At 35.7% G+C, this 14,063-nt stretch overlaps 1 protein-coding gene across 1 annotated transcript in view; it reads left to right on the top strand.

Moving 5' to 3' along the window:
* Positions 1 to 14,063, top strand: part of USH2A (usherin) — a 737,363-nt gene that overhangs the window by 58,659 nt on the left and 664,641 nt on the right. The window contains exon 4 of the mRNA XM_078441308.2: positions 669 to 801. Within this exon, the coding sequence (XP_078297434.2) occupies positions 669 to 801 (133 nt within the window). The remainder of the gene's footprint in view (positions 1 to 668; positions 802 to 14,063) is intronic.

Below are 14,063 nucleotides of genomic sequence, written 5' to 3'. Positions count from 1 at the left end.
TTGGAACACAAAATCAAATCACTTGGTTTGCAAATAGACAATATTTATCCTCTGACTGTTTACAGAAAAAGTTTGTTGATCCCTGATGGTAGAGAGTTGGTAAGTTGTCTGAATAATTAGGCTAGAATATTCTTGTCAAATTTTTATATTCTGTATTGGGGAAGTACGGCTGAAAATCATCAACTATGGTACCAATACTAATACAGGAAATGTTTACAGGAAGTATTTTGTATTAGCAACTTAAATTCTATCCACAGGTTATACATTTTTGGCATACTTAGTTTTGAATATTTCTACCTTTTGTATTGAATTCTGTTTTTGCCAATTATTGTTATAACAAATTTAACTAGTATATAAAGAAATAGCATATTCTCAAAAAATTATGAAGGCATAGCAGTCAGTGCTGCTAAATACATGGGACGAAAAATTATGTATATCTCTAAATACCATGGTACAAATCACAGCACAAAACTATAATATGTAGGTTCATATCTAGATCTATAAACATACAGATATATCAATGAGCCATTAAGATAAATTGTTTTCAGTCTTTCCAACTGAAGAAAGTAGTGAAGTAAGAAATTAACCTGAGAAAGACTACTGAAATGTAGTTATGATAAAATGCAAGGTTATGTAATTAAAATAATAATGGTGATAATTTCTTGCAGGTGCATCAGACAAAAATCAGTTTCTTCATCAATGGTTTGGAGGAAGATAATACGGCATTTGATGCAAGGACTCTAAGTGGTTCAATTATAGATTTTGCCTCTGGTACTACACAAATAGGACAGAGTTTAAATGGTAAGATTCTGACTTCAGAAAATTACTTATTTTGTCTAATTACCCGATTGCTCAAGAAAGTGTCAAAAACAATTGTTTTAAATATCTAGGTGTATGTGTTTCCTAGCACTGCTGCAACAAATGAGCAGAACTGGGTAGGAGCTTAATAAAGCAGACATTTATCCTCCTCTTACAGTTCTAGAGCCCATAAGTCTGAAATCAAGGGTTCACAGGGTTGGTTTTCTCTGGAGGTTCTGATTGGTTCTATGCCTCTCTTTCTCTTGGCTTCCAGTAGTCCTCAGCGTTCCTTGGCTTGTGGCTGCACAGCCCCCTTAGTCTCCAGGTTCACATGACCCTCTCGTCTGTGTTCTGTTCCCTTCTCTTCTCTTCTAAGAGAGCTTGTGGTTAGATGTAGGGCCCACCCTGATCCTATATGCCTTCCTCTCCAGATCCTTAATTACATATGCAAAGACCCTATTTCCAAATATGGTCACAGTCACAGATTCCAGGGGGACGCACCTTTTGGAGGGCACTTTTCAACCCACTATACTAGAGGAACTTTAAAATTAAGATGTACCTATTATGATCAAGTTTATTTCTTTTTTCTTTTTCTTTTAAATGTTTATTTATTTTGAGAGAGAGAGCGCACATGCAAGCATGAGCAGGGGAAGAGCAGAGAGACGGGGAGAGAGAATCCCAAGCAGGCTCTGCGCTGTTAGTGGAGAGCCTGACATGGGGCTTGATCTCAGGAAACCATGAGATCATGATTTGAGCCCAGATCAAGAGTCAGAAGCTTAACCAACTGAGCCACCCTGGTGCCCCTGATCAATATTTACATAAGAACAATATGTGATAAACTATATTTTCTCAATCTTTTTTTTTTTGTTTGGATTTTAAAGTAGGGTTTAGAATATTAAATAGAAGCTGAAATTTAATATTCAACACTAATAGCTAGATTTATGGTATTCATATCTTCCCATCCTAAAACAGGCCATAGAGGTTTAAAAGAATATATACTGAATGCTGAAAACAAAACCCAGAAATTGAATTTAGGATTAACTTGAAATAATTAGCACAATGGTTTATAAATTGCCTACACTTTAAAAATGGAACAATTATTTTATATTACTAAATAATGAATACTCATTATAAGAAAATCCAAACAATACAGAACTCTCTGAAATAGAAAATATTTCAGTTTTCTACCTTCATAGATACAGTTAACTTTTTTATACCCTTCCAGAACTTTAGTACATATAGCTGGAGATATGGTTATAAAAATAATTTTCTAAAAATGAAATTATAATACATATGCTTTCTCTGAGGCCTCTAAAAATAAATACTTCCTCTCCAAATGTTATGGACAACATTCTATGTTAATATTCCTTCTCATTTAAAATGGCTGCATTATGCCCAGTTGTATAGCTGTAACAAAAACTTTTAAAACAAACTCCTAATAATGAGCATTTAGATTATTCCTAATATTTTGAGATTATTAGCAGTTATTTACTAGAAATCGCGATACATGCCTGTATTTCTATATCTCTGTTTCTAGATCTCTATTATACACACACACATGTATACACCTACATACGCATTTGAGCAACCGTCTGATTGCATAGTTCCTTAAGACTTTACACTTTGGTGTTGGTCTGCTTGAGTTCAAGTCCCAACTGCCCACTTACTAGCTACGTGACCTGGAACAACTTTTAAATGACTCTAAACTGTAGTTAGCCCAAATTTATTTAATTTATGTACTTTTTAAGTTTGTATTTTAATTCCAGTTAGTTAATGCACAGTGTAATATTACTTTCAGGTGTAGAATGTAGTGATTCAATACCCAGTGCTCATCACAACAAGTGCACTCCTTAATCCTCATCACCTATTTAACCCATACCCTACCCCCACCCCTCTGGTAACCATCAGCTTGTTCTCTATAATTCAGAGTCTGTTTCTTGATTTGTCTCTGTCTCTTATTATTATTATTATTTTTTTTTACCTTAGCTTGTTTGTTTCTTAAATTTCACGTATGAGTTAAATTGTTTATTTATCTTTTTCTAACTGACTGACTTTTGCTTCAATTTCTACTCTCTAGTTCCATCCTTGTCATTGCAAATGGCAAGATTTCATTCCTTTTTATGGCTGAATAATATTCCTGTGTGTGTGTGTGTGTGTGTGTGTGTGTGTGTGTGTGTATGTATATTACATGTTATATTTTCTTTATCCCTTGATCAACCAATGGACCAGTGGACACTAGGGCTACTTCCAAATATTGGCTATTATAAATAATGCCGCTATAAACATAGGGGTGTGTGTATCCTTTCGAATTAGTGTTCTTATATTCTTTTAGTTACTCTAAATTTGAAATGATGATGATGACATTACAGTCTCATTATGAAGATCAAATGAGACTATGTATGAAAAACATTATTGTTTTTCCAGAATCTGGCACATTGTAGTTGCTGAAAACTTAATGGCATTCTTTGATCAACAGAAGTTCTTAATTTTAATGAAGTCTAATTTACTAATTTTTCTTTTATACTTAATATTTTTATGTCCTATTGAGGAAATCTTTGCACACCCTGATATCATGGAGATATTATTTTTACATTTTATCTGAAAATGTTATTATTTTACCTCTCAAATTTAGGTCTGTTTTCTATATGACTTTATTTTGGGTATGTTATGAGGTAGGGGGGTCAAGATTCATTTTTTATTTCTCACTTGAACATCACCAGAACCATTTTCATTAAACAGATCATTTCTTCGCTCCCCTGCAGCGAGTGGTAACTGTCACAAATCACATACCTGCATATGTGAAGATGGTTTGCTCCTGAGCTCTCTCTTTTGGTCCAATGATTTGTTTGCCTGTATTTGAGTCAAAACATTTAGTTTTCATAGTTGTCATTTCGTAAAAGTCTTAAAATCTGAAAGTATTTACTTTTCCAACTTTTTTTTCCTTTCAATATTGTCTATTTATATGAATTTTAGAGGCAGTTTTGCAATTTTCACAAAATTCTGGGATTTAAATCATAAACTCAATTTCGGGAAAATGGGTATCTATATGATATCAGATCTTCTAATCCACAAACAAAATGTATTTCTTAATTTCTCTTAAAAATGTTGTTTGTTTATTTATTTACTTACTTATTTATTTATCTATTTATTTATTATCTTGAGAGAGAGGGAGGGAGGGAGAGGATCCCAAGCAGGCTTTGTGCCACCAGTGCTGAGCCTGACCTCATGAATCACGAGATCATGACCTGAGCCAAGGTCAAGAGTTGAGTCTGACATTTAACCAACTGAGCTACCCAGGCACCCCAATGTTGTTAGTTTTCTGTCCAGAAGTTTCACTCATTTGTAAGACTTAGTTCTATGTATTTTTTGGTTCTTTTTTCACCAGTTATACTTACTATTGTTTCTGAACTTCATTTTCTAGTTTTGTTTTTATTCTATAAAAATACGATCAATTTTTATATTGACCTCAATTAAGTCCAGTGAATTTGCTAAATTTTAATTCTAATAGTGATACAATCCTGCCAGTTGCGTATAGTAGATATAGTATAGCAGAGAGAGAGAGGGACCCAGTGCAAGTGAGGGAGGGGCAGAGAGAGAGGGAGACAGAATCCAAAGCAGGCTCCAGGCTCTGAGCTATCAGCACAGAGCCCGATGCGGGGCTTGAACCCATGAACCTCAAGATCATGACCTGAGCTGAAGCTGGACGCTCAACTGACTGAGCCACCCAGGTGCCCCAGATGTATATTTTTGATACTCAAAATAAATTCTAAAGCTGTGTGGTTAAATTTCCTAGCTCTGGTGTCAAAAAACTTAGAATTGAATCCAATCCAGTTGTGTGCCTTTGATAAAAATATGTATCCTTTTAAAATCTCAGGTTTTAATCTATTAAAGGATGTTTTCATAAATAATTAATAGGACTGTAATAATAATTATATGGGATCATGTATGTGTAGAATATGTTGCTTATCATATAGTAAATGTTTAATGAGTGGCAGCTATTATTAACCTCTTTGAACACCTATGCTCTTATTGTAAGTAGGGATAACAATGTCTCTCCGTAGAATTGTTGAGAAATCAGAAGACAAAGTGTCTGGACATAACTCTATTTAATTTGTATATGCTCTTCGATCAAGCTAAGCTTATGTGAAGACTTAATTGAAGGAAACTATATATTTAGAAACTTGGTGTGAGTAATTAGCGTATTGGAGAATTTTATAAAGTACCCTGCATGCAGAATTTCTTAATAAAACATTAAATCTTGTGAGCCTTGTTTCAATATTTAATCCCCATTAGTACTTCTAAAAGTGTTTTATTGCACCAAATGTTGCTCAAAGTATTCGATAGTGCTATAAATTAGTCTGCTATGCACTGTGGGGTTGAAGTGACTTGCTTCTGCTCTTCTTCAGCATGCTAGATGTTGAATGAATGCTTCAAAAGGACACTGTGGACTGAATATGATATTTGTTATTAAGCTGTGTAAAAAGAAATTTAACTTCTGATGAGAAAACATATCATTGGAGGGGCGTCTGGGTGGCTCAGTCAGTTGAGCTCAGGTCATGATCTCATGGTCTGTGAGTTCGAACCCCACGTTGGGCTCTGTGCTGACAGCTCAGAGCCTGGAGCCTGCTTTGGAATCTGTGTCTCCCTCTCTCTCTGCCCCTCCCTGCTCATGCTCGCTCTCTCTCTCTCTCTCTCTCTCTCTCAAAAATAAATAAACATTAAAAAAAGAAAAGAAAACATATCATTGGAAAGGGGTTTGTTTCAAATGTTACTTAATTTTTACTACAATTTTCTCCTTAAGATTTGGGCATCAGAGTGCTACAAGGGAAAGGGTATTTTAAAATAATTTTTGTCTTTATTCTATCAATTTATAGGTACAGTTGTACCTACTGTATCTTTTCTCTAATTAGAGATGGCATGTAGACTGGCTCATTACTTCTGCCTAATGAGCCAGGCTCCATGCCACCTCTCTAATCAGAAAAGAGATAGGTACAGAATGTTCCCACGGACTTATTATAAATCATTTTCTTTCTCTCGCTTGCTCCTTTTTTTAATCAAAAAATTAAGTCACTGTCCTCCATACTTTTGTCCATATCCAAGATGGTTTCATTCAGGAGAGGTAATTGTGCAAGAGATTACTGTGAGCTGAATTAGGGGTGCTCTCATGCAGTGCCGGGCCGGCTGTCTGTGCTTTGGAACAGACACTGCCTCAAATACAGGCATATCAAACGAAGGCCCATAGGAGATCTAGATGTCTTTCCTCTCTTTCTCTGGTTGGGCTTAACTTGTTTCCCTGTTTCTGTACCCAGGAAGCAACAACTTTGCACGTGAGTGTTGGCTTGCTACAGAGCTTTTTTTTAGTGGGGTCTCATATCTACCATAACTTTCTAGAAAAATATGTTGCCGATCACACTTTTCTTTTGCTGCAGGCCTTGTCTTTGCCTCCCCTAGGAAATTAATCAATGACCACATGAATGCATTTCACTGACCCCTGTATACATATTAATGGAATATCTATACATATGCATTGATGCTAATGAGATAACCTGATTTGGTTGAGTTGATTTTTTCATATACAAATAGAAGCACTTTAGACCATCTCTATGAACCAATATGTATAAGTTCCTTCTTAGAACATTTTCTTCCAGTGCAGGTGTATTTCAATGCCTCTAGTTGGACATAAAACCTGGAGGAGTTACGGTAGCAGACATGTAATTATAAGAAGTCTTTAATATCACTGTGGTAATTAACTACAACGGCCCTCCAAATTTTGGGTTTAAAAACACAAAATTTTGTGAATCAAAACTTTTCGTGGCTACTTCTGAATCGTGGGAATTTCCATGTTACGCATTTATAAGTGTCTAGCACTTTCTTAAGAAATTAACTGGTAATTAGAGAATCAATAAAGATTTGCCATTTCTATGTAAAAGTGAATGCACAGGGAGGAAAAAGATAACCATCTAAAGCTAACTCCAATGTCCTTTCCCTTCCATGTGTTCTGCTGTGTGTTGTGTATTAATTCATCTGCTTGTTTTTCATTCTTTAGTTGAAATACTACTTTTAATCTCTGCTGGTGTCCCATGGGTAAATGTGTCTAACCTCACCTGGGTATAGAGGAAAGGAAAGGAAAATATTGAAACATCTGACATTTTTCTTTTGGTTGAGATTATGACAAATTTTTTCTGAGAGAATGTTTTTTGGAATTAGGGTAAAAAAAGAAATAGAAAAGTATAGAAATTGATTAATTAAGACAGGTTAATGGAATGGAAGAAGAGTATAGAAACAAGGCATATATAGGTATAGAGGGGTTTATTTAAAGGTTAAGTTGGTGTTTCAGATTGTCCTAGAGATTTCTTGCAATAAATCAGGACAATTGGCCAACTATGTTACAAAATAAAAAGATAAATTCAATGTATTCCTTCCAACTGTACAAAATAAAAACTGCAGATGAGTTAACATTTAAATGCAAGGTATGTCATCGTGAGGTAGTAGAGGAAAATGAAAGCAAATGTTTCTTAATCCTGGCATATTGAAGACTTTTATTAGCATGATACCATGGCCAGAAACACTATAGGAAAATATTGAAAACATCTGACTAGTAAACTGAGAATTTAAAATTTAAACAATGCTTATCATTTTATGCTTAATTTGGCAAGGAATAAAAAAGAGATGATACTACTGTGGAAAGAGTTTAGGATAATCTGGCAAACTACAATAAGTAAAAATGTGGAGACTATTTAATCCAAGAATTCTACTTCCAGGATATATCTCAAGAATATAATTAGAGAAAACCTTAAATATGTACTCAAAAGTACTCATTGTAGAATTAAAGTAGCAAATAATTGGAACCAATTAAACATTTCAAAAGGGAATTAAGTAAAGTTGAAATTATAATTAAATTGGAAAAATATGCAAAACTAAGAGAAAGGAAGTATGTTTATTTGTAGAGACAGAGGAGTAGGTTCGTGATGTGTTAGTACAAGAAAAAGCAAGAGTATGTAGTATAATACACTCTGAATTGAACATGGCTTGACAAAACACACATCTACATTGGACATTTAGGTTATTGGACATACAAATTACTATTGCTGTAATAATTAGTACCTAAGAAACAAGGCATGAGATTTATAATAAGAAAGAATTGGGTTTGAATCCCAGCTCTACTTCTTAAAAGTCAGGTGATTTTGGCAAAGAATTACACTTCTTGGGGCACCTGGGTGGCTCAGTCGGTTGAGCGTCCATCTTCAGCTCAGGTCATGATCTCACGGTTGGTGGGTTTGAGCCCCATGTTCGACTCTGTGCTGACAGTTCAGAGCCTGAAGCCTGCTTAGGATTCTGTGTCTCCCTCTCTCTCTCTCTCTCTCTACCCCTCCCCCACTCGTGCTGTCTCTCTCTCTCTCTCTCTCTCTCTCTCTCAAAAATAAAAGAACATTAAAAAAAATTAAAAAAAAAGAATTTTACTTCTCAATCCAATTTCCTGATTTGTTTTCCTAATTTTTCTAATTTGTCATGTGTGTACATACTTTTCAAGGTACTTGTAAAACTTACAAATAATATGGACCTGGTTCATGAAAGGTACTTAATCAAATTTTGCCATGTTAAAGCTTATTGATTTTGTGAAACTTAAGTATTTTTAAATGATGGTCATAAACTGTATCAATTTTTTTGGCTCAGAGTCAAAATTTTCCTGGGGTGAGGAGGGAAGAATGTTGAATTTTGAGTAATGATGTGCTAGATGTTTGAAAGTACTTTGTGTAGGTAAACCCCGTGAAATAATTTCTTTTTCTCTTTAAAGATTAACCCTTTCTGGTATGTGTCATTGTTTCCTGAAACTCCTGTATTCCATCTGGTGTTAACTTATCTTCAGCCTGAAGTGCTTCCTTTTCCATTGCTTACGATTCAGTCTGTGAGAAACAAACTCAACTTTTAAAAATGTCTTTAATTTATCTCTGTTTTTGAAGGATATTTTCACTGGTTCCATTTACAGGAATTCCAAATCGATAATTGTTAATGTTTTCCCAACACTTTAAAGAATTATAATTTATTGTCTTCTGCCCTTCATTTTTTTCTGACGAGAAGTCAAGCCATCATTCATATCAATGTTCGCTTGAATGTGGTAGGTTGTTTTTTCCTTGCTGCTTTTAAGGTTTTCTCTTGGATGTTAACAGTTGAACTAAGTAGTACCTATGTGTAGTTTTTATTATGTTTACCCTGGTTGAGGTTTGATCAGACTCTTGGATGTGTGAAGTGATGTTTTCATTACTTTCAGATGTTCTTGATAACCATCTCTTAAAAATTTTCTTTCTTGTTTTTCCATTTTCCTTCTTTTTCTCTAGGACTTCAGTTACAATTATTTTAGAGCACTGGATATCATCCCACAGATCCTGAGCATTTTTTCCCTATACTCTTTTCTTTTGGTGTTTCTCTTTGCATATTTTCCATGGACCTGCCTTGAAATGCACTGATCATTTTCTCTGTTTTATTTAGGCTGCTGTTAAGCTTATGTAGAAAAGTCTTCATTCTTAATCTCATACTTTTCATTTCCAGCATTCCTATTTGGCTACTTTTTGGTAGATGTGATCTCTCTACTCAGATTTCCCCCATCCATTCGCACATGTTGTCAGTCACCACTTCCACTAGATCTTTTAGTATTTTTGTCTTAGGTATTTTCATATCCTTATTTAATAACTAATGTCTGGGCCATATCTGCATCACCTCCTATTAATGGTTTCCTGTCTTTACAATGGGCCACATTTTCTTCTTCATGTGTCTATAAATATTGTGTACTAGACATTGTATATAGGTTTGGAAAGACAGAAATGAATAATATTTACCTCTAGAGGAAAGAGCACTCTATCAGGCCGAGAGAGAGAGAGAGAGAGAGAGAGCGCGCGTTGGGGGGTTGTTGAGGAAAGTGAGTAGGAGAAGAATAAAGTCAAACTGATTTGAAGTTGAAGTTGATCTGGATGTGGGCTTTATTACAGTTTCAATGTTATGTCATTTACCACTGGTTTCAGATGTTTGAGGATAGAATCGGGCTGGGTGCAGACTCACTGTGTGCTTGGGCCCTTTGGAATTCTAAGCTGTTGTTCCAGGGTACTATGGCTGACTCTCCCACCTCTTGCTTCTCTGTTAGGGAGACCAGCAGTCCTGGGTCTCATCTCTCCTATGAAAGGCTTGTACCTTTGTAGAATTTAATTTGTTTAGATTTCTTTGTGTCCTCTACTTTCTCAGGGGTTAAAAATGATTTCATAGTTTTCCTGGCATAATTTGGTTGTTGGGTTGATAGTAAAGTGATGGTCTCTTGCATCTGTCCATGTCTTAATCCGAAGATGAAGTCCAACCATTATTGTAACATCTAATCTGTGCCTCTTTTCTTTCTTTGTCCAACTCTCCACTTTAACTCTGCTGTCTGCTAGGCTGTCTCAGCGATGGCCAGTCTCTGGCTGTCTGGACCTAGAAGGATTATTATTTGGCCTCAAGGATTATTTTTGTGGAATTTAGGCATTCACCTTGTAGTTATCTCTTATAACCTTTTCTGGAGTAATTTTTGGCCTTTTGGGATCCTAACTGTACCTCTGGCTTTTTAAACTTTTAACGTGTTTTTTTGTTTTTTATTTATTTTGGTTTGCCCGAAATCTATTCACTGCCAGTATTTGAAGCTGAAAGGTAGTGACAATTCCTCACTTTTTTTTTATTGTTACTTTTCATGTCTGTGCCTCCTAGAGCTCCCTTTGTCCAGAAGCAGTATTTTAATCAGTTTGTATAGCATATAAATATTGTGCATTTCCTTTTTCTGTCAGATATATGCTAATATTTATCAACTTGCACCCTCTGGTGCCCTGAATCCAGCCATTCTTCAACACCTCTGGGATGTTTAATCAATTTACTGAAACAACTTTCCCCTGTCTCTCACTCCCTTGTTGTGTTCTGTCCCTTCTTATTGAGCTTAAGTATCATGGTCAAATATTAGAATCACTTCCTTGCACACACCTTGACTCCTTTGCTTTTTATTTTTCCTCACTTGCTAGTATTACCATGGCAACACCCTGTATTGGTTAAATAGACCCAATCAGGATGACTTGTGCCACCTAACATTTATGACCATAAACCTCCTATGTGCCCATGATGCTGCCCTAGGTTCATTCCATATTTCCCTTATGCATTCACGTTCTGCCTTTGGGTAACTGTGTACACGTTTTTTTCTGTCCTTAAATTTACTTCTTATCCTGACCCTCCGCTGATGATAATACCTTCCAGTTCACAAGGAAATTAAAACAAGTAATAAAATAACTACTATAAATTCCCACTGCTGTATTTATCCACCTCTGTCATATAATCTAGATCTTATCAAGGTAATTTTCACAGCATTTTTCCCCATTTGCTCCTGTATCGTGTTTTCTAGTGTTTTGGAACTTCTCTAGTATTAATGGAACATGTCAAGGACATACAGATATGGTATGATTCTTCCATTAAATTTTTTTCTTAACTCCCACATCCTCCACCAGAGTAAGTGTTTTGTTTTGTTTCTTTGTTCCTCTTTTTAAGCAAAACTTCCTCCTTGTTTTGTCAGTGATAGCACTCTTTCTTTTCCAGTTCTACTGTCTACAGTCAGGCTTTAGCTCACCACAACATTTAAATTATACTTGTCAAATCTCTGCTGACCTTCACGTCATAAATCTGATAGTTAATTTCACATCTTTATCCTATTTGACCCATCAACATCACTGAAAAGAGTTGAGATCATTCCTTCCTTGTTATACTTTCTTCACTTGGTGTCTAAGACCACATTATCTCCCGGTTTCTCCCTGAATTTCTAGTTGCTGTGTCTCAATTTGATTTCCTGGTTCCTGTTTATCCACTTGGCTTTCTTAACATTGATACTCTAGGACTCACACCTTGGTTCTGTTTCCATGTCTGTAGACATGCACTCCCTTAAACATCACCTCCCGCTTCAAAGTTTTAAATACCATCTAAGTGGCTTAAATTCTAAATCGAAATCTATCTTCCTTCCTCGTTCCCCCAGCCTCTTTCCTAAATTCCAGAATGCTACCTCAGACTATCTAAAATCTCCACTTGGATGCTTAATTTATATCTCATTTTTTCCCCAAACTGAACTTTGGATGTTTTAGACCTCTTACTTTGATACACATACTATTTCTTCTATAATCCTCCCCATTTCAGGTACGTGCAGTTTCATTTTCCACTATTTCAGAACGAAAGATTGGAGTCCTTGCCAGTTCTTCTCACATTTGACATATGTATCAGAAGAGTCCTGTTGATGTTACCTTCAAATTATGTCCAGATTTTGATTCCAACTCACACTTGCTCTAGAGCTACCTCAGTCCAGGGCATGGTTGCTGCTCTTGCGTGGATTAATGCAAAGTCTTTTAACTGCCTCCACCCTGCCATCCACTTTTTTCTCAACACAATAGCCAGGATTGTTCTGTTACTCATGAGGCAGATCATGTTCCTTCTGTGTTCAAAATGCTTTATTATTTTCCTACCTCACTAGAGTGAAAGCCACCATTTTTATGATGGCCTATAAGACCTACATGATCTGACTACAGTTACTTCTCCGGCGTTACTATTGCTACCATTTCTTTTTCTCACTTTGTTTCACCCAAACTGGCCTTTTTGCTGTTGTTTGAATATGTGAAGCCCACTTCTGTCTTAGGGTCTTTTCCGTATTCACTGTTCCTTTAGACTGGAAGTCTATACCTCCAGATTTCCATAGTGCTGAGTCCCTCTCTTTGGGTATGCTCAAATATTGCCTTCTTAATGAAATCTTCCCTACAACCCTCCAGTTCCCCACGTTTTGCCCCTCATTATGCTGCTTTTTTTTTCTCTTCATGGAACTTACCATTTTAACTTAGTATATGAGTTACTTAGTATTTTTATTGTATACATACGTTTCCCTTCTAGAATATAAATTCTGTGATTTTTTTGTTTGTTTACATTGTCCTCTGATGTATCCCTAGAGCCTGGAAGATTGCCTGCCACATGATAGCTATTCAATAAATATTTGCTGTTTGCTCAACAAGTGGATGAAGTGAGAGGATCTGAAGGGTAGAGTATATGGATATAGCTAAAATTAGTTTGTCAGCCTCACCTCTCTGGAAGTGTTCCAGATGTGATTTCTAATGGACTTGCTCTGTGAGAATGGAAAATGTTACAAAGAAGTAGTTGAGCAGATACTGGTGATTAAAGGAGAAGAAGAAGTCAAAGGTATATCATAAAGAGAAATAGGGATGTTGGGATTTTGTGTGTATATGTGTGCATATATGAGGTGGAGAGGAGAGCGGAGAAGAAGAAAAGGAGAGAAAGGTTAATGCAGGGGAGGAACTGAGGGAAAGGAGAGTGGGCTTAAGGGAATTAATGTTGATTATTTGAGATAGAAATGGAATAGCCAAGTAGAAATGGCAAAAGGTCGTTTGAGACAGGAGACTGGATTTGAGGACTGATTTAGGGTTAGTGATATGGAGATAAGAATATTCCTTATAGAGGTTATTTTTGAAGTTCTAGAAGCAGATAAAATTATTGGAGGAGAGAAAACTAGAAAAAAAGAGTATAGAGCTACAGATAGAGGGTTTGGAGATGGGGGTAAAGATTAGAGGCACCCAAGGAGCTTCAGAAGTATCCCAAGGGTTAGGATATTAGAAGACAAATGATGATGACTTCAAGATGTTCTTCAATAATACCAAACACCAGAATACTAAGGAGAAGTTATAAGACTGAAAATCACACCTAGGTTGGCCATCAAGAGTACACTTTCAGTCTAGCGATAGAGAAAAGGGAATGTAGATCACTTAAAATGAGACTAAATGGTAAGGAAAAGGAGACTTTGGGTGTAGATATTGCAGAAAACTGGTTCTGAAAAGAAGAAAAGGAATTGGATGAAATTAGCATAATATAAGGTTCTGTTCTCTGTTCTCTGATTCAATTACTCTTGACCATTTTGTGGCCATCCTCTGACTCTTCAGGATAACAGCTTTCTTTTCACTGATTTAAATAATGATTCTGGAGGTGAATTTTCAAACTTTCCTTCATTCAAGAAATTTTATAATACTGTATGTATTGTACAATTGTATAATAATACCTGTATTAATTGTATATGACTGTACATTAAATGCTTATGTTTTTTATTGTCTGCAATGATAGCTTCATTTGGAGCTTTATTTCCTTCTTATGGTTACATGATAATTGGAGTATATTCTCATTCTTTTCTCTTGATGCCTAAAAACAACAATAACAGTAACAACAAA

The sequence above is a fragment of the Panthera onca genome, chromosome F1, assembly GCF_046562875.1.
Source record: "Panthera onca isolate mPanOnc1 chromosome F1, mPanOnc1 haplotype 2, whole genome shotgun sequence".
NCBI classification, from domain to species: domain Eukaryota; kingdom Metazoa; phylum Chordata; class Mammalia; order Carnivora; family Felidae; genus Panthera; species Panthera onca.
This window is presented reverse-complemented; position numbering and strand designations above follow the sequence as displayed.